This window comes from Ambystoma mexicanum, chromosome 11 (genome assembly GCF_040938575.1).
Source record: "Ambystoma mexicanum isolate Mex_15411 chromosome 11, UKY_AmexF1_1, whole genome shotgun sequence".
NCBI lineage: Eukaryota > Metazoa > Chordata > Amphibia > Caudata > Ambystomatidae > Ambystoma > Ambystoma mexicanum.
The window spans coordinates 1,363,826,079-1,363,847,663 of record NC_090934.1 but is presented as its reverse complement, the minus strand read 5'-3'; the positions used below and the strand labels follow the sequence as shown (position 1 = coordinate 1,363,847,663).

Genomic DNA, 21,585 nt, shown 5'->3' with positions numbered 1-21,585 from the left:
TTAGCGGCCTGGCACCTGAGGTCATAGAGTTTGGACACCTGCAACTCCCTCGGAGATGTATGAACATTCTCAGGGAAGCAAGAAAACCGAACACAAGATACTGCTATTCCAGTAAATGGTAACGGTTTGTCATCTAGTGCAACTCAAAGAGCATTAACCCGATTAACTGCTCTCCCACACACATTGTTTTATACCTAACTCATCTACTTGACTCAGCCCTGGTCTTCAACTCCATAAAGGTGCACCTAGCTGCACTTTCAGCCTACACGACATCACAATAGAAAGTTTCATGATGGAAGGTATCAGTTATTAAAGCTTTCATGGAGGGAGTGAATAGAATTCACCCTCCCATTTCTAACCCGGCTCCCGGATGGGACCTAAACATGGTGTTGACTAGGCTTATGGGGGCTCCTTTCGAGCCCATGCACAAGGCAAGTCTTAAAGACCTCACCCTTAAGACTGCTTTTTTGATATCTATTACCTCCATCAGGAGGGTAAGTGAACTACAGGCGCTCTAGATCTCTTTGTAACAGTTCACAAAGATAAGGTGGTTCTGCGCACTCACCCTAGATTTGCACCTAAATTAATTTCCAAGTTCCATGTGAACCAGTCAATAGAACTACCAACGTTCTTTCAGAATCCTTCAAGCCTGGGAGAAAGAACCCTGCATGCACTGGATGTACGCAGAGCTGTCATGTTCTACATGGAAAGAACTCAACCACTTAGAAAGACTAATCAGTTTATCGTTTCGGTGGCAGCAGGAAGAGGAGACGGATTGTTAAATGCATCACTCTACTACACTCTTGCTAATAGAGAGCTGCCCTTCAAGCCTAGAGCACATTCCACTCGAGGCACTAGGGCGTCCATAGCATTCATTGCAAATGTTCCCCTTGAATCTATTTGTAAAGCGGCATCCTGGAGTTCTGTACACACCTTTACAAAACACTATTGCCTAGACACTCCATTCTAGGTCTGATTCTCAGGTGGAATTAAAGCAAAAGGTGAACCAGTAGAAAGGGGTGACACATAGATTATTCAGTAATTATTCATTTTTTAATCAATAAACATATAACAAAATAATTGTATGCATAGTTTAAAACAATTAGTTCATTCCTTCAATATATCTTTCATATCTCAAACATTCATTCACAGACCCATACTTACTCATTCATACATTCCTATTTAAAACCAATTTGGCATCTAATACATTGTGTAGTGATAATACTACACATAATTTATTTCAATTGTAACAATTGTTAATGACCCAGTCCATAGTATCAGGTGTCGTATCATCTGTTTTTTTATTTTTCCAGATTGTTCACAAATTCATCGACACGTGTTTCGGTCAAAAAGACCTTCAGGACGTATGGCAAGGGGTAGTGATCTGCCCTTTTCAGAAACATATAGGCCAATTTTCAATCCCCACATTTCAACTCTAGGGATATAGCGGGTAGGGCATCGGAATCAATCCTCCACTGGAATCTATAACAATATAAAGATCAGTCTCCACTTCCCAAGGAAGCCCCTGAACGGGAGGAACCATTTGGGTTTTAACACCAGCACACGTACCGAGGCGAGTCCAGCTACCGGTCTCACGGCCGACAGGGTCTTGGGATCCTTCCGGGGTCAGTGCTGAGGGACCGCAAGATTCTTTTACCCGGGTTACTCCCGAGGGGCAACGCCCTAGTACCAGCATCATATCCAAGGGGGCGCCTTCATGCAGCACTACCTGCAGCTCTGCCGAGGGCAATACGCCTTCCAGGTCATGGCCTTAGGTGCTGGATAGGCCTTTTGTTCCAACACCAAGCGTCTTGAATGCGGCTGGTTCCAGCGAGCCAGGTTCCACGACTTCCGCATGTGGCACTCAGCTCGACAAAAATGGCCTCCGTGCCAGAAAAGATGGCAGCTTGTTCGATATCAGCTCTTGTGGAGCGGGTGGATGAAAGAGTCACAATGTGGGACTGGTGTCAACCAGGTGCATGGCCCACAGTTTATCCATCAGCAGCACAGGGCATTTTTCCCCTGCATCGCAGGCAGTGTGTGCCCGGCGCAGTTGCCCTTAGCCACTCAGTCAATATCACCTATGGCCTCCTCAGCAGCCGGTATCCATTATCCACACCGCAGCCCATGATGACGAGCACCCCTCCACTAGTTCCGGACCCTCCGAGCACTCTGGACACTGATGAGGAGGAGGACCCCGACACGCCATCTTCGGCCAGGGCCTTCTACAAATGCCTTACAGGTTTGGCAGAATATTTGGGCCTTCCTCAGCCCGAGGTAGAGCAGCTCGAGGAGGGGGGGTCTTGGCAGAAGTCCTCACCCTAAGATCCCCCTACCAGAACGGGGATCCCGATGCAGAAAGATGTAGTTTCCCTGGACAAGAAGGGGCGGCTCAAGCAGCTCTCGGCCCAACCTGTCTGACGGCACCTCGACGCCAAGTATAGGCAGATGGCGGGGGATACCCTCTTGTTTCGGCGCATCCTCAACCAAATTCTTCCGTGAGCGCTGTAGCGTCCCTCTACTCTAAGCCTCAGTCGTCCTCGATGCTGCTAGGTCTTGCAGGCGTATGGGAAAAATCTGTACTCCGCCTCCTTGCACCTGCATCAAGCCAACACGGATGCCATGCTGGCAGCCGTTAACCAAAGGCTCTGGTGGGAAATTGTAGACTTGCTCCCAGATCTTCGGGTGCAGAGCCAAACACGCTTCAAGGCGGGCCTAGGAGAAGCCAAGCTTGTATCGCAGGACATCGTGGAGTCCACCGTGGTCCACATCGATACCTCTGACCGGGCTATCTGCATCGCCACGGACATGAGAAGGACTGCCTGGCTCCGGGCTACTAAGTTTAACCCCGACGTCCAGGAACGCATATTGGACCTTCCATTCGAGGGTAGTGACCTCTTGCACTCCACCACGGACGAAGAATTGGATAAAAAACAGCTCGCAAACGGCAAAGTCTCTATTCTTACGAAGGCCACGCCCAAGGCCTACACCCAGTGACAGCAACACTCCGACAAGGAGCAGGTCTTTGGTGGGTTTCGGGGCTTTCAAAAACAAAGGTCTAGGCAACCTGACTGTTTTCCGAGTCAACATCGGAAGAAACTACAAAAGGGAGGGGCAAGGGTTTTTCCCAATCCCCCTCCTCTGCAACAGCCTGAGAGGGAAAGAAGGTATTGCACGCCCCTTCGGGTCCACGTGTCTCCGGTGGAGGGGGCAGGCTTGGCTTTTCGCTTGCAATTTTGGCACCAGAATTTTCCGGACCCCTGGATCCTCTCTGTAGTCCCCACGGGCTACCGCCTACCGGTACCTTCCTCTCCTCCCACAAATTGGGACAGCAACTGTGTTGGTGGAGATCTGGTCGCTCGAGAGCCAGGCTGTGGAAGAAGTCCCAAGCAGTAGACCATACCTCCTCCGCACTGACAATACACTCCACGACCTGGGGTTCACTATCAATCTGAAGAAGTCTCAGCTGCAGCCCACGCAGGCCCTGACCTTCCTGGGCCTCATCTCGGACACAAGCTCCGAGAGAGTCTTTCCCCCGAAGGACAAGATGGCGGCCAACAAGAAAGCCACCTCTCACTTCCTCTCCAGGGCAGTGACCTCATCATGGTGGTACCAACATTTGTTAGGTATAATAGCGGTGGTCCTGTTGGCCGTACCCCACACAAGGCTCATGATGAGGAGATTACTGCTGCACTTCGCTGCCTCATGACATCAGGAGAAGGGCTCCCAAGCAGAGCCAGTCGAAATTCCTCCCTTTCTCCACCCGGACGTCATGTGGTGGTCAGTGGATTACAACCTGCGGCAGGGCAAGCCCTTCTGGCAGCCGGCCCCTCAGGTCACCTTTATTACAGACCCCTCCCTAGAGGGCTGGGGAGCCACTCTAGACAGCCACAGCTTCCATGGAGTATGGACTCGTCAGGGGCAAGAGTCACACATCAATTGGCTGGAATTGCCAGCCATATGGCTGGCTCTCAAGGCCTTTCTCTCTCATCGAGGGCAAGGCAGTTCTTATCCAGACGGACAACTCTCTACCAGCATGTACTATGTCAACAAGCAGGGGGGTACCTGATCCCCTGCACTATGCAATCTAGCTGTCTGCATGTGGGAGTGCGCACTGGAGAACATCTACCTCACAGCAGTTCACCTCCCGGGCAAGTCCAACCTGGAGGTGGACAGGCTCAGCAGACTGGGGCGGACAATTATGGGTGGCAATTGAGCCACCTGGTACTGAAGGAGATCTTCCTCGGGTGGAGGCATCCCCAAGTGGATCTGTTTGACTCCCGGGACAATGAAATGCCAGCAGTTCGCCTCCTGGCACGGGTAGGGCTTCGGCTCCCTGGGAGACGCATTCCAGATACGGTGGAACGACATGACGGCCTACGCCTTCCCGCCCACACCCCTTCCCGGCCACACCCCTGATCCACAGGGTGATCTGCAAGATAAAGGAATCTTGTCACCTCAGCATCATTCCGATACCTCCATGGTGGCCGGCCAGACCGTGGTTCTCCGTACTTCTCAGCCATTTGGACAGGCCACCCATTCACCTCTCGCTAGGCCCGGCTCCTCTCCTGGCCCAGCACGGGGCAGGGTACTCCACCCGCTCCTCACAAACTAGCCCTCACAGTGTGGTTCCTGAGCAGTTTATGTTGAAACACTTGAACCTCTCTCAAGCTAACCTAGAGGTCATCCAGGGCGTTAGAAGCAAGGCTACTAGGAACCAATATAGGAGTAAATGGTCTAGATTATGTCATTGGGCCGACTCTAAAGGGATCAACACTCTGAGGTGCAACTTGGACAGCGTGCTCTCCTTTTCAGCACACCTCGCCCACTCCGGCGTACAGGTGAACACATGCCGCACTTCTGGCAAGCATAAGGGCTTACAGGAATTCGGAGGAGGGCCTCTTCTCCTCTTCCAACCTCGTGGTCATGCGACATCGGTCAGGCCTCCACAGACTCTACCCGCCTATAAAGAAACCACACCCTGCGTGGGACCTCATCAATGTTGTGTTGGGCGCCTTGGCGCACTAACATTTTGAGCCAAAGGTGTCCGCAGACATCAGGCATGCCACCATAAAGACAGCTCTAATCGTGGGAATTGCCTCCGTTCGCAGAGTCGGCAAGATTCAGGTTCTGGTGGCATCAGAGCCCTACACCACTTTTCACAAGGACAAGGTGGTCCTGCGAACGCACCCATCGTTCGTACCCAACGTGACCTCCTCCCTCCATCTCCTCGAGGAGATGGTGCTACCCACGTTCTTCGCCGACCCCGAGGAGCCTCAGAGGGTCTTGCACTGTCTGGATGTCAGACGCTCTCTGAAATACTACCTGGACAGGACCAAGGACTTTCGCAAGTCGGGCACCCTGTTTGTCACTTTCGGTGGGTCAAGGCCCGGATATCGGGCTTCTAAGGCCTCCATAGCAAGGTGGATGGTCGCAGCCATCAAGGAGGCTTATGAGGGGCAGCACAAGCCGGTGCTAGCTAACTTGCATGCCATGCGGTCAGAGCCAAGGCCACAGCCATTGCATTCCAACGGCATGTGCCGTGGCAGGTCATCAGCAGGACGGCTACCTGGGCCACCCCTTCGACTTTCTGTAAGCACTACGGTTTGTACACCGCCTCTAGGTCAGATGCAGCTTTTGGGCAGGTGGCTCTAAGAAACCTGTTTTCTTAAGGAGGGTCTCCTCTCCACCCTGGGGCTACATTCAGTTGTAATTACCTATACAGTATGGAGGAAATGGGATGGGATGTAAGAGTAATTACTAGTTACTCACCGTAGTGACTAACATACTTAGTCCGTAGTCCCCTTTCCTTCATACGTCCCACCATCATCCCCCCTAATTATACTAGTGTCATTAGGCAATTCTGAATATTGTCGACGCGTCAATGGGGACTGAGGAGTGGCGCCGGTGGATGCAGTCAGGCGAGCGCATGCACCCCCACGCGCCTCTAAATTTAAAGCGGAAGAGGATTTTTCTGGTGAAAAAAGTTTTGTCTCACATCCCTCGTGAGGGACGCCCATACAGTATGGAGGAAAGGGGACTATGGATTAAGAGTATGTTAGTCACTACGTTGAGTAACTAGTAATTAATGTACGAGTTATTGGCTTCGCTTGGTCCCGAGTACTGGGCTCTTCCTTGTTTGGGGTGCTGACATTGTTTATTTGTAATTCCACTCCTAGATGGATGTTTTCCTACAGGGGGCAGTATGTGTCGTCTCCCTGATCAACTCATCTTGTGCACAGTTTTTACTGGCCAGGCCTATTATTTGTTACATGCTTCATTTCCTCCAGGCCTGGAAACCTGCTGCCCTTCTGTGCTCCTAGCCTATCCCCTGTGAATCTCTTACACCCTTTCTCATGTGCTTTTCGTAAAGTTGTAACACCCGATAGGTCACTGCTCCCCTTTGGGAGCCAGGGAATGAGCTTCATCTCTGTTCTGACCAATCACAATGAGACTTTACCCCCATCCAAGGCTGCTGCCCTTGTCTGTGTTTTGCTTTAGTGTGAGCTGAAACTGAATGCATTTTACTGTGTGATATAATCCATGGATTTCTGAGGCCTATTAAACCTAAATGTCCCCCAAAACTACCTTTATTCTGAGGCCTACCCTGTGTTACACACCTAAAGGATGTTTGGTATTCTTGAGTCATGTTTTATATTTGCTACCTTTTAGTGTTTCTAATGCGTGTTCATATTGCTGCTTGAAGTACTCCTCGAGTCTTTGTCCTGCTCCGTTGTGTGCATGTGTGGTTTAAGTTTCGTGTTTCATGGGCTTTCTTAGTTTCTAGTTTCTCTTGTGTTTGGGACATTGGACGTTCATCCCAACACTGACCTCAGTAGACCTTGTGATTTTTGCCTTGGTTGTTAGCAGACTGAAAAGAAGCCTTGCTGCTAATGAGTGACGGTGCGGAATGGAGAAGGTTTCTAGGAGCAAGCAATGCGTAGTCTGTTAAGCTTTTGTTGGGTGAATTTAGCATTGACTACATGATTCACTTAATGCACAAGTAGGTTTTTGAAACTGTCGGAATTATGACGGTTTTTAAAAATGTGAACCTGTTTTCATCTTTTCCTCTAGTTTATCGGCGCATTGTTGAGTCGGACGTTGGCGATTCCTTTTACATTAGAACTCACTTTGAATATGAAAAGGAATCCCCATACGGCCTGAGCTTCAATAAAGGAGAGGTGTTCCGAGTGGTGGATACCCTGTATAACGGGAAGCTTGGATCATGGCTGGCTATTCGCATTGGTCGAAATCACAAGGAGGTTGAGAGAGGCATCATTCCTAATAAAAACAGGTATGTTATTGAATATATGAGGAATTGGGCAGTGACCTATTCAAGTCCTGGTATAGTTAATGCTACAGAATCTATACATTTCAAACACTCGAACTCATTTTTGATCTCGTTAATGGAGGATTTGTATGTCCTGTCGGGAAAATTGCATGACCTTGTTTTTCATGAACACTTCTTGGGTTTCCTAAAAAACATGAAAAAATGTTTTCCTTCACTCCCTTTTGCACTTTAGATTGGTTGCGAAGGTTTTTTGCCACCATAGCTCAGTTCTTTGAGTGCGCAATAACTGGTGAAATACTTGTTTTAACATTGTACTTTTTAGGTAGGTTTAAAACTATAGCTTTTTTCAGAAATTAATTATATTTTTAGAGCTTTTATGGCAGCTCAGTTTCAAGTCGTATTGCAGACTGACCCAAATCTGCATGTAATATAAACTCTACAACTTTTTAAGATTAAATCCTACTGATACAGCATTGGGCTTGATGAAAGTGATTTGTTTGAAATAGCTATGCAATAGAGCTTTGCTTTGGCAACTTAAGACAGAATTAAATGTCTTTTCGGTTAACAATTATAACCGATTTTCACTTGTGGCAAATGCAAACTAAAAACCTACCCATCAAGTTTAAAATATCAGGAAGCGCCATTTATAATGTTTTTTATAACTCTGTCGTAATCTTAGATGCTTTAAAGATAAGTTGCGTTTTTATGTGATAAAGCATTCAACCCCTCACCCAGTGCTCTTTATCCAAGATATTTGTTTCCTATTTTTTGCTGCCTCTGGAACAAAGAAATCGGTGACCAAGGGCATTGGTCTCCAACGCAGTTCTGTTAAGTGCCAGTGCTCCTGCACTCACCCTAGCGTAGAAATGTATCCTAGAGAAAAACACTATCAGTGACTCCATACCCTTATATCTTGAACTCATTTTTACATTGTTAACCACAATATTCTGGTTGGTTTTTGTTTTTCTGTGCACGGCAGCGTAGTTGTTGCCATCTCCATGACCTGTTAAATGTGCGTTTTCTGGTGTAGGTGCATTTCTTTTGATCTCACCCCCCCCCCTTCCATATGAGGAGGTATTTCTGGCAGGAAGGAATCATTGGTGGAGCAAACTACTTAACTCTCAGTACTGTTCTTTCTGATGGATGAGTCCTTTCTCTCCCCAGAGATTCCTCATCACCCACATAACCTGCCCCTCTTGGCGTATAGTTCGTACTACTCGTCTGTGGAGTGGTTCCTCAGCTGCTGAGTGCTTGGCAAAAGGACAGAATTGAGGTTTGGAGGCACAGCGGCTTATTTGCTGGCTTTGAAATCATGTCCAGTGTTAAGATGATGTTCAGAGTCGACCTTGTGGGTAGATTCTGAGAGGCCACCCTATTCTGGTGAACAGGAAAAGAGACAAGTCTGGCCAAACTATATCAAGATAGATGACTGAACAGTAAGGCTCAGACTCAGAGTGTGGGGTGGTGGGAGTTCAATCATGCACACAGAGTACTCTTAATCAAAGTAGACATGTATTAAAATAATTCTATGTATTCGGCCTTGAAATGAAATGGAAAGATACATACATTCATTGACCAATTACTCTACTAACACACACACATTCACCATGGGGTGCTCTTGCTAAAGAACACTCCCTTTTCAGACAATTAAATCTGATTCAAGTAAGAATACTAGGAAACTTTAATAAAGTCAAGTAAGTGAAGAAACAAGGGTGTTGGGTAAGATTCTCATCTTTATGAAAAATCTTCCCGTTCTGTGTCAACCCCAGAACATTTTGCTTGGACTTGGTAATTATTTTTCCTTGTCCCTAGGTGAGTGGGAATCTTGTTCCCCTCTCACCTAGTCTTTTACTCTTTTTATGGGTGACCTTTTTATGTCTGTCCATAGTGTATAATTGGAGTTATAGTTTCCTATAACTTTGAACTGACTGTAATGTACTATGGCAGCACACATTTTAAATGCAGTCTTCCTTTTAATTCTTATTTCTTGGGTGAACTACTATTCCCAAAATTAAAGAGGGATTCACATCCCCTTTACAATATTTTAAGTGAGCCAGCACACCCCACCTTATGTGGCATGTTTTGGAGGTAAGGGGGTATAATGTATCCCCTTTCTTACTTACCTGGTAACATTTTTGTTACAATTGCAAGTTTACTTGAATGGCTGGTGCCCGTGGTTTATCTTGGCGACTTTTTAGTCTGATTACTCGCAGGCTGTTTAATCGGCCTCGGTAATTCACAGAAGGGCCACTATTCTTCTAGAATGGTGGGCTCCTTCTTCTTTGACCATTTCTGGTTTGCTTGTTGTTTCTGACGTCTTCCCTTGCCATTGTAGGTAGGAACGTTCTCAGTGGAAGTTTTGTCACTTGTATTCCACACATAGGCTGCAGAGAGTCTGAGAAGGCAGGAAGCTGGAGGGCTGGCTGTCCTGATTGGACAGCCAGACTGCCCTTTTCTGTAAACTGTAGGGAGAGTTGGCAGAAGTTGTGCTGTAGTTCATTATAAATACTCCGATCCTGGAAGCTGTTGACAAGTCGACCACTGGAGCTGAATCCGAAGAGGAAGAGGAAGATGAAGAAAAGACACCTGTAGCGATTTCCTGCGACTGGAGAGCCAGCTATGTAACCGTAGCCTGATGTAACCCTTCCTTCCAATCGGCATGGGGATCCCGAATATGGCTTCTACCCAGAGGCTGGTGAGATGCACTAGTCTCAAGAAGACCTGCATTTTGAGCCAATTCACGATGTGCTGCGACGTTGCTGGGCTGCAAATCACTGATACCCTGGGACCTCTAGCCTAAGAGCAGTGCATGGTCTTCCGAAGTCTGAATCCGTCCGAAAACATTGATGGACTCCTACTGGATCTCTAGAGACACAATTAGAATCCCTGAAGTCCCCTCACCAGAGTGCAGAACCGAGAGAGTGAAGAAATGCAACCAGCGATATTAATTTTTGATCTGGCTGCTGTAAAAATGAGCCTTTTCCACAGAGCTGCGAGAATCCGTGAAGAAACCTTTGCTGCAAGCCTTCTCTGATGACTGCTGCTGCAAGTTCCCATCCAGTGCCCAGTTCTTTCGTTTCCATCCCATGAATCCAGGGACCGGGTCCTGTGCTGCTGCATCCTGAATGCATCCACCAAGAAGCTGTTTTTTTCTTTTCTCCTAAGGTACCGTGTGGGCTTGGGTAATACTTACCTTAAGACTGGTGTGCATATTAGTGGGTGATTTGTATGGTTGGGAGTTTGCCCATGCCACTTGCCCAGGCCTAATGCTGGAACGCATATAGGGAGCCTTCTATGAAGTCCTTGAGCACTTAAACTTAATTGTTAAAGAAGCTGTCCTCTGGAACGTTGACATTCCTGCAACTGAAACATACCGTCTTCTGTCTCTGAGGAAACTCATGCTATACACTAGGGAAGGTCTTTATAAAATAAGTGCTAAAATACTTACTTGTTAAAGAAGTTAGTGTGGTAACTGTAGCTCTGTGAAAGAAGGTACAAAGTGTCACTAATTGTATGCTTACCTTTGAGTTGCATTTTGCCCCTCTAAAAAGTATGTTACTTTGAATGGTGTTCCCCCCCTTCTGAAAAGTAATAAGTATTGGTACTGTTTTATTATCCTTAACTGAATGAGTGTAAAAGCTTACCATTTAGGGTTTACCTATGTTGAATAACAGATTCATTCTTAAAGTGTACCCATGGGGTTTGCTTTCCCTGATCTGCTTTACACATATCTAACACAGTCTGGCAGTTAATACTTGTCTTATGAGTTGCTTGTAGCCCCTCTTAAAAGTATATGGTCTTGCTTATCTTGAATATCTGCAGCTTTTCTAAACTTGTAACACTGGGTTGTGCTGTCCCAGAATTGCATTAGTGCTATTCTAAATTATTTTAATAAAGTTCTTAATCTAACTTAGAAACTGTATTGTACACTTCTTAAAAGTATACTTGGTATAACTAGCTATCAGGTAGTGTATAGTTATGCACCAATAGGTCAGTTACTTACCTTGAAATACATTGTGTCTTTCTTAAACTGTAATTGGGTTTTGCATTCCCTGAATTGCTTGGTGCATTATAAAATAGTTATGGTGTGTTGCGGTCCCTCCAGAAAGTAGTACTAAAAAGTAGTGTTGTAAGGTGTATACTTGTAACTGGGTTTGCTTATGTGATTTCTATAACTGAGTGTCACTGCATGACTGACGGGGTCAACTACCCTTGAATTACTGATTGTATTCTAAAAGTATATATATAACCTGGTTTTATTCCCTAAAGATAGCTGGCTGCCATTCTAAATGTGTAGTAGGCTTGACTCGCCTTGACTACTGATTGTACTCTCAATAAGGTTATACTTTGGGCTGTATCCTAGAGGTATTGAGTTGGTTTTATAATTGTGTTTATATGGTATATTATAGAACTTATTTCCCCAAGATTGATCTGGGCCTACTTGTATTTAAATAAACTATTTATTTTTATACTCCCCTCCCCTTTGTCTGCCTGAGTGCCTGAATGGGACTGTTAGGGAGAATTCTCTCTTTAGGCTGAATTTCCTAACCTAGTGAGTCCCCCAGCAGCTTTGCTGGATTTCTGGATTTTTTTTTTCTCCTGCCAAGAGTGAGACTCTTTTTCTCCCACTGTTGGGCATGATTTATGGTGTTCCTTTGACTGTTAGTGTTTTATGGGCTATGGGGTCCTTTACTCCATAGGGTCCCATGTGTTTTTACTATGTGTGTTACACAGCACCCTCCGTGCCGTAACACAGAGGTGTCATAGTGACACCCCACCATAGACCCCATACCCTGGGACTGACTACTGTCTCCCAGGGCATGTAAAGTCACCATTGGCTTTACTAGTCCCAAATTATTAACAGAAACCAGCACAAACCATCATATTGTGGATGTACTGGTCGGGGCAATTCGATTGCCCCGGGGTCTGTTAGTCGAGGGGGCACGTCTCCCTCCCCCCTGATCGAGTTTTGGCTGGTAGCAGTGGAAACTACTTTTTATATTCGACCACGAATATTTCCCTATGGGATTTTCCCATTGTTCGAGGCTACCAACTTTTATTTAATTCTCATAGCCTCGAAAATACTGCCGGTTTATTTAACTAATATTAATTCGCCAGTTGGTATTTTTTTCCAGGACTTGATTCTAAAATGGCGTTTGTGTTCTCTTCTGTGACTCCAACCCAAGTCGAGCCCTTTGTTCCACTTTTTGGCAGGCTTCTCCACAGAAGCCTCCGAAAGTGGTGCCACTCTGTCTGGGTACCACAGGGGGTGTGGGAGGGAGTTTAGGCACCCTGGACTGAGTTACCTTGGTAACTCAAGTCGCACTCTTGTGTGATTGGCCCAAGTGGTGAGCCGGCCGGCTCACCACTTAGCATGTTTGATTGACAGCTAGGCTGAGTGAATGGGGGTATGCTGCATAAAAGCAGGGCTTTGCATACTGGAACTTCAGAAGTCGCCACAGGACCTGAGAAGCTGAGCCGACCTACCGCGACGACACCACCGGTGGAGCCCTGCGGAACCGACTCACCACTTCCCGACGACAGAGAAGATCTCCCAGCTGGAGAGGCTTCTTCCCCTGACTGGTGGGCACAACCAGTTTACCTTCTTTCTTCGCACACCAGACCGGCTTGTGGTCGAACTGCCCGTGCCAAGCACCCCGGCAGCCGGATAGCCACTCACCACTGAACCGCAAATCAACGGACCGCTCCTTGTACCTGAGAAACTCTGCGGCTGGTTTCTTCCCTGGCAGTGCAACGGACTCCTGTCTTCCTCCCCGACGATATCCTCTCTTCCCCCGGACGAAGCACCGACTTGCATCCGCTGCCAGGAACAACTGCCCCCGCTGGAGTGTTCTCACCACTTTAAGGTACCGTGTCCGCCAGGCCTCCCTTTCTAAAGATTGCTACAAGGTCATAATAACTCCTTAACCTTCTGGACTGGGGTGGCTGCCTTGACCCTCTAACTGGTCCCTTTCTTTGGTCCAACTCCTTTTTGAACCGTTACAAGACTTTCGTGCACTGCAACCGTGTGACCTTGGACACATTTCGTTTGGATCCTCTTAAGCGGATCCGGCCTACTGACTCTGAATTCCTAGTGTTACTTTGCCTTCCTCCCTTGTTGTGTTCGTGAACAAGTGTTGGGACCTGTTTCAGTTTATTCTCTGCTTTTCTCTCCCTTTTAAAACAAATTATTAGTGTACCATCTGCGTTAAGCGCTCACCGCTGTCTGAAAATAAGTGGGGCTTTACTTAAGACTTGTCTAATATTCTTTTAAGGGAGTGTATATCTTTTAGTGACCGTGTTTTTGAATTGCTTACTATTAGTGCCTGTGTGTTTTTCTAGATGTGGTTTTAAATAAATAATTATATCTCTTTTACACCAAGCCCTGGTCAGTGTTTACTTGTTCTACTGTGTTCTCTAGACCTATTGTGAATACTCTGTATACTGCCTAACTCTTCTTGAGGGAAGTCTGACTGCTCAGCCACAGCTACCAAGTGAATCTGTGTGGTACAGACTGCTACCAAGTGGGTTTACTGCCAAACACCTGTAGTCCTAAATCTTTTGCAGTGGTCCCAGAGGGAACTGCACAGGGTTCTGCCTAACAGGGACCAGTTGTCATTGGGGGTCTGGCTGTCCTAATTGGACAGCCACCCGGCCCTTTCTGTGAACTGCTGAGGAAGATTGCAGAGGTGTGTGCTGAAACTGAATACAAGGTGAGGTGAAAGGCAAGTTGACCACTGGAAGCTGAAGTAATTGAAGACTGTGACCAGAGACCCCTGCAGACCCTTTGCGACACTGAAGCGGCCACTGCTTTCCTCAGTCAGTTTTGTGTGCAACAGAGGAACTCCGAAGAGGACGCCTCCTTCCCTTTGGCTGGTGGGACCAACCAGTCCTGAGACTAACTACAATCTCCTGAGGTGGTGTAGCGTTCCAGAGCTGCAAACCGCGAATAACAGAAGACATCCGACCCAATTTCAGTGCATCGTCTTGCCAAGGCCGAATCTGTCAAGTCTTTGCTGAGCTCCAGGTGAACCTCCAGAGACACAATCCGACTCATCCAAGTCTCCTCACCAGAGTGCAGGACTCAAGGAATTGAAGGAGATTGAACGGGCAAATCGTATCCTTTGTTGGTGCCGCAGAAAAGGTGCCAAAACTGCAGACTGACTAGAGAAGCTGATGAAATCTGTGCCAGAGGTCCTCTCTCGAGACTGCTGCTGAAATCACATCCATAGTCCTGCCTTTTGTCCCAGAAAAAGGAATCCGAAGGTCGGGTCCAGGGCTGCTGCATCGAGGAGAATGCAGCCACAAACATTTCTTCTAACGAAAGCTACTGTGGGGAGAAAAGGTATTGCTTACTTTAATCCAAGAAGTCGCTCCAGAGCATTGGAGTGCATGTAGAGGTGTCCAGGGTGTCCACTCTTGGCTCTGACCCAAGCTGCTGCTTGTGTCCCTTTTGCATGTCGGTTAGGTAAGATTTTCAAAGCAATTATAAATCTTCCTGGCCTGTGTCAACAACGGAACATTTTGCTTTTACTGGTGGAATATTTTTCATTATATCTCTGTGTGGGAACTCTTTTTCTGGGTGTCATTTTTAAGACTCTCCATACTGTCTTTTAAAGGTTATCCTCTTTGACAACCTTTTGGCAATAAATGCCTATTTGTTGCTGGGTTGCCATAGGGGCTCCCCTCTTACCTTTCTATGGCTAATCTTGTGAGAACTACAGTTCCCAAAGGTAGAAAGGATCTTTGGATCCCTTTTACATTTGATTAGATGAAACAAGCACCCCCACCTTATTTGGAGTGCTGGGGGGATACTTTGTATCCCCGTTTCTCATTTTAAATGTAAAATGTATTTTACAAGGACAAACTTAACTTTAATGGCTGGTGGCAGTGAACCTTTTTATTAATTTGGTGCACCTTTACTGCGGGCTGTTTGCACGGTCCCGTTAAAGGCACTGATGGGTGCTCATTTTACCAAGATGGCTCGTCTTTTTTTGCCATTTTAGTGTTCCTTGTCCTTTCTTGTTCCTTCCCCTGACATTCAGGGCTGGAAATTCCTTTGTGTGATTTTTATCTGAAGCAGGAGTCCAGTGGACTCCCCTCCCAGGCTCCAGTGTGTCTGTGAAGACAGGAAGCGAGGGAGGAGTCCAAAACTCTGCAACCCTTTGTCTTCCTTGTCTGCCTGTGAGAATCTAGTTCAAACTTGGCGACTAGCTGTCCTGAAAGGATTGCCAACCCCCCAAGTTTGAATGTTGCTAGGCTGCTTGATTGGTTGGGTTCCTACATAAATGTCTGATCCTAGAAGCTGAAGAGGTAGCCGACCACTGGAACCAAAACTGAAGTGGAAGATGAAGAATCCGCTGCTGAGACGATTTCCAGCTACCAGGTCCGCGCTTAGAAACCTCTGGGTATTAAGTGTGTTATAAATAACCTATCATATCAGTGCTGGTGCGGTCCACTAGACACATGAAGACCTGCACTTTTAGCCATCCCACGCTGTGCTGCAACCTTGCGAGGCTGTAATACCCCAATACCCTTGGACCTAGAGTCATTGTGCGGTGCAGGGTCTTCCGAATCTCACTGAAACTTCGTGGGTATCCTGCTGGATCTCAAGAGGCATGATACGATTCAAGTCCGAAAAGTCCCCTCACCAGAGTGCTCGACCTTGCAAACAACGAGAAACTGACTGCCAATATTCTGTCTTCTTCTGTGCTCCTGAAAAGGCGTCAAACCCACAGAGCTGCATCCAGCCGCGAGGAATCTCTTGCCTGGAGTGTTCTCCTGTGATCCCTGCTGCAAAAGTCCTTCCAAAGTCCTGTCTTGACAATGGAATCCATTTACTTGTAAATAAATTAGTTGGTAACTTTAAACTCTGAGTGAATAGTTAAAAACAGTTATTACTTACCTTAGATATGTTCTGCCATTCTGAAAAGTATATGTAGGATGTACTTGCCTTGAATAAGCTGTTTGCCTTCTTAAATCAGTATTATCAAAGTCTTACTTTCCTCAGAAACTGTCTCTCCATTCTAAATGAATGTAGGCTGAAGGTTAAGTTACTCACTTGTGAATTGGGTTCCCCTCTTCCCAAAAGTAATGCTGGTGGTTTCACTTTATTCCTGTTAGGATAAATGTTTCCCCAATTGGGTGTTGCTTCCCCTGACTTGCTGTTAGCCTGGCCAGAATAAGACTGCTTAGGTCATACTTTAGTTTGCTGGTATCTCCTTACAAATGTATAGAGGTGTTAACTTGTGTTAGCTGTGTGCCTTCTAAAAATAAGTTAAGTTAGTTAGTTATTGCTTTCCTTAGTCTGTGCATTGAAAAGCAACTGTAATTGAAGATTACACAAAAGGGCTTACTGACCTTGAGTAGAACTGTTATCCCAAAAGAAGTTGAAGGTTTTTACTGTCCTAGAATAAGTGTCAAAATTCTGCAAAGTATTATGTACAGTTTATATTAGTATGATTTCTTGCTGTGCGTCACTGTACAACTGCTAGGGTCTACTACTTTATTACTCTAATCCAAAAGTAACTATTGGGTTTGAATTCCCTAGAACTACTGTTGGGTGTTCCAAATTCGTTTGTGCTTTGGTATGTGTACCTTCAAGCATAGTGTTGTTTTTCTATGATGTGTTTTTATGATCTGTGATGGTACTTATTTCCCCCAAGATTTATCTGGGCCTACTTGTATTTAAATCATTTATTTTTGCAATACATAGTGTTTTGGTGTTTCTTTCGACCATTTGTATTACAATTTATTTGTACTGATTCTACAGCCCTCTCTCCCTCCTAAGATGAGCCTGGCTGCTCTGTCTACGCTACCCTAAACAAGTGGTTCAGCCTCATACTAAGAGTGGAGACTTGTACTGCCTCAGTTGAATGGTTTTCTAAGTCCTTGGACTTAAGAAAAACTGCCCTAACAGAGTCTCCACTGTTATTCTTGTGGTATCCTTACCTAGAGACTGAAAGTATCCACAGGAACATTTGCTGTTCTGCTGCTTTGTAAGACTTGCAGCCCTCTCTGAACTGCCTTTTAGCTAGGGTTGCAAATTGGACTTTAAAAGCCTTAGTGTGTGAAGAATCTTGGGCTCTGCTATTGTTTGACTAACAAGCTGTTTTTCTTCCAAAAAGACAATGGGCCTCATTACGAGGTTGGATGTAGCCATGCCCTTAATAAGGGCATGCCTAACGCCAAACTCGTGTCCAGGTCCCGCAAAAGGGGACTTACCCGTCCATTCCGACCTTGAAGGGCCCGGTAAATCCCTTTCGCGGGACCCGGACCCGGTACATCCCCATTCCCATTTGAGCCCCCATAGGGCTCAATGGGAATGGGGAGGATGCTAACAATGGGCCTGTTAATGACGGGCCCGTTGTTAGTATCCTGGTCTGATAGCGGGTCCCGCTGAGGACACCTGATCTGACCGGACGTCCTCAGCGGGACCCACTGCAGACCTTGTAATATGGCGGCCCGGGATGAACGGTGCCGATCCCTCACCGCCACTGTTCATTCTGGGCCGCCACACTCCTACCTAATGAGGCCCAATATCTTTGTGGTTTTGCTAACTTAATACAATTACTGTTTCTGATGCTTCGTTAATCTGCTTAGAATCACATGCTGTGCATGTAGTCCAACATCCAGAGGTCACCGCAGAGTATTACATCTTGTCTTTCGAGCGTCGAACAGGGACGTCTCTATGGGCGTGCCTGTAACACTATCCCTAAGTGACATGTAATGTACATAAAATCCCTCACGTGTCAAGGTCGCTCAGATTTTTTTTTCCGCCCAGCATATAAGGTCGCCTTATGCAGAGCTCGTCCAGAGACATTGCTAATTGTTCCATCGATCTTTGGTCGAATAAATTATATTGTTCAAGATCAACCTAACCATCCTTCCTATCGACGGCTGTTCCTGATCTCTGCCGAAGCCCCTAAGGACCTTCAACGGACGGTGACCCAATCAGCATTGCTGACCACGTGGCCGGGCCTTCCAGCCGGCCAACACAGTAGGGAGAGTGAGGTCAGGTTGGCCATTTCTATGAAGTCTGAGAATGCCTTGCCCTTTCCTCAATCTTTCTTCTCTGGTCATCGTCACTTTCCTTATCCTCAGCTATGGAGAGGACTCCCTTTTTTAGGTTTTCCCCGTTTGCAAGGGCAAATTTCCTTAGAGAGAAAAGCATCTACGGTGTAACTGTTGTTTGCTCCTCGATGACGACGAAACAGGTTGTGCGGCTTTCAAGCTCCTCCGTCCGAAGACCTTGAAGCGCTGTGTCAAGCAGTGGGCATCCTACGGGATGTCGAAGGCTGGGTCGAGTTCTCCCGCTGCCGCAACTGCAGATTGCGACGAGGGCATCAGTGACAAGCAGGCCTCCGACTCTGAGGTCGTTGACCTTTCGGCGGAGCGCTCCCGCTCCACATAGTCTGTCCTCGGGCCCGCCAGGTACGGCTCAGGCACTGCTAAGGGGACTGTACACCCCGGTGACAAAGATGAACACTCTCAACTCACTAAACACACAACCCCGGGCCAGTCTTCGATAAAGTCGAAGCGGACCACAGCGCCAAAGGGCACACCAGAAGTTTCAGCCGTGCCCGCCGAACTTCAGGATCGGCAGCCCTCCCCGCAGCCGCAGATGCACCTAATGACCAGACACTCTAAATTGGAGGGTGCTAGCCCCAATATTCCAAGAACCGTTGAGACGCATTATAAGAAGACGTCCGCCGATGACAAAGCCCTGGTTTCGCCAAAGACTACACAACCGCAGGCCCAGACTACACGTCACCCTACTCCGGAGGACGTTACCGAAAGCATTGCGAGAATTGTTTCGGCGTACTCTCAGAAGCAACAGTCAAAGGATTTGCCGATGCCCACGGGAAAGCCCAAGGATTCGGCGAGATCCAAAGATAGGCTAAAAGAAATACTGGGGAAGCACAGGGACACACAACCTCTGTCAATCCCTCGGAAAGAGTTTTCGTAAGGCGAACAAGGTATTTCTTCGGCATTGAAACAAAAATCTCTACGTTTGGTGTCGGAGGATCATACACAAGAGCCCTTTCCACCTCCAGACCACTCTGGGTCTTCTGTTTGGACTAGGGGAACATTTGAGGGTTGTATGGAGAGGCTTGACAGGTTTGTAACCCTCTCAGAGCAATCCACCCCCAAAAGACCACGGGAAGAGAGCAGTTTGCCCCCTGTGGCTACATTTCAAAGACTCTTTGATCCCTCTCAGGAGGAGGATGTGTACACTTACGACCTCACTGAAGAGGTGGTCCCTGCAGACCTATACACTCAGGTGATCCTTTACTTGACACTGAGGAGTTGAAAGAAAACCCTGGTATGGGTGACCCTCAGCCATGGCAGTCTCCTAATCCTTCACCAGATCCTCATGCCCTGTGTTTAGATTACCTCCAGACTACTCCCACTGGACAGCCCTTTCAAGCGGACGATCAAATGACCTTCAATGTCATGTTGCGCAAAGCAGCAGAACATTTCAAGATTTCCACCGATGAAGCTGTTCCTGAGGCTGACTTCGTAGAGGACATTCTTAAAGAGAAACCGTCAGCAAGCCAGGCTATTACTCTACTAAACTCAATTAAAAAGCGGCTGGCTCCTTCATAACGAAAACCTGCCCTCACAAGAGCAGTTAATCCAATGATGGAAAATGTTATTTCTCCAGCATGGGGTCTGGCATGGATTCACATGCTCATGAATATTCCCCGTCGTCAGGCTGGGAATCCTCGGTAAAGAAAAAACCAGTATCAGTTTCGTTTCTGATCTGTCTTTCGTAGTAATAACCAATCACTGGTCTCTGCGTCATACTGACCACAGCCAATGACTGCCCTCTACCTAAGCACCGCCTCTGGCAGCCATCTTCAGATTTTTACCGCACGTTCATGTGTTGGGATCCTCGTGCTATTGCTCTCGAGCGTTAGTGCTATTTTTTCGCGCTTTTTCACAAAAACTTCGATTCTTTCGGTCAAAAGAGCCTCAAGCTCCACCGATCCTACATCCGATCAACGGGGACCCGTGTCGGATTCATCTGTGCCCCTCAAGGGTGAAGATTTCGTCGAGCTACACTTCGGAGGACTCCAGAAGCTTCTCAGGCCCGGTCTCGGAGATGGCCCAGGAGAAGGGAAGCTCGACGCCCGGAAAGCTGTTCAGGGCCTGCCCTGGATGCCAGCTGCAGAACGTCTTCAAGGAGGACGAACACTCTTTCTGCCTTTACTGCCTTCATGGGGACAAGACGCACGTGGAGAAGGACTGTGCGTTTTGCGGCAACATGTCGGAACGGACCATGAAGGACCGCCATCAACGTCTCGCCAGCTGGCTGGAGGGTAAGAGCCCGTCTGGCGAGAAGAAGAAGAAATCTGAGCGGTCTTCTAAGACCTTTGAGGGCGCCCCGGCGACGGGGGCCCAACATAAGGCCAAGCACCGCGAGTCCGCTGGCACCGGGAGCGCCGAACGGTCGGGCTCTACGGGCGCCAGGCAGGGCGCACCCTCCCCGGCACCATCAACCACGAGCCAACGCTCTGGGTCGGGTAAGAGGAAGGCCGAGCACCCGGCGAAGCTCCTGGAGAGACCCCGGTCGAGCTCTAAGGCAGAGGAGGAGCGTGGCAGTGCCCCCTCCCTCAAGGATAAGGCGGTGAGCGCACCTAAGGTGGTGAAGGCCTTGATCCATTCGACCAAGCCCTCTATCGAAACGGTCGCGGCGGCCCTGGCCCAGCCTGTGGAGGCTGCACCAGTGGTGGCGGCCTCGGGGCCCAGAATCTCCCTGCCTCCTCGGAGGGAGTCTTCTTTCGTGCCCATCGATAGGACCCCCGTGAAACCCTCCGTGGGGAAGAAGGGGGGGCAGGGCGTCGTCGTAGATTCGGCCTCAACCTCAGAAGAGGAACTGATCGAGGTCTTAAGCCACGGCCTAGGCGTGGAACAAGACCAGCCCGTCGGAATGGGCCCCGACGCAGGTGACGACGACGACATCGTCGAGGATACCGACGGGGCCCCTGCTCGCCCGTCGGATTCCCCTCTGCCAGCGCCGCAAGACAACTCAGCGGCCATTTTGTTGGCTATACAGTCCTTATGCTCCGAGATAAGGACGAGACTACCGTTACCGACGGAGGAACCTCTCCCGTCGGGGGATCCAGAACCGGGACCTTCTGGTGTTCCCCCTACCAAGAAAAGAAGGATCCATCCACCGCCTCCTTTTCAACCGTCGCGCCCCGTCCAGCCCTCCTCCCCGTCCACCCGAGGGGATGATACGGGGACTGACACGGCAGCGACGGGTACGGACGACGAGGCATACGACG

The 21,585-nt window shown here is 47.9% G+C and overlaps 1 protein-coding gene across 8 annotated transcripts in view; it reads left to right on the top strand.

The window, feature by feature from the left end:
• The window catches only part of TJP1 (tight junction protein 1), a 2,827,266-nt gene that overhangs the window by 2,051,386 nt on the left and 754,295 nt on the right, over positions 1-21,585 (top strand). For all 8 annotated transcript variants that reach the window (XM_069624936.1, XM_069624933.1, XM_069624931.1 and 5 more), the window contains one exon: positions 7,075-7,294. In XM_069624936.1, the coding sequence (XP_069481037.1) occupies positions 7,075-7,294 (220 nt within the window). The remainder of the gene's footprint in view (positions 1-7,074; positions 7,295-21,585) is intronic.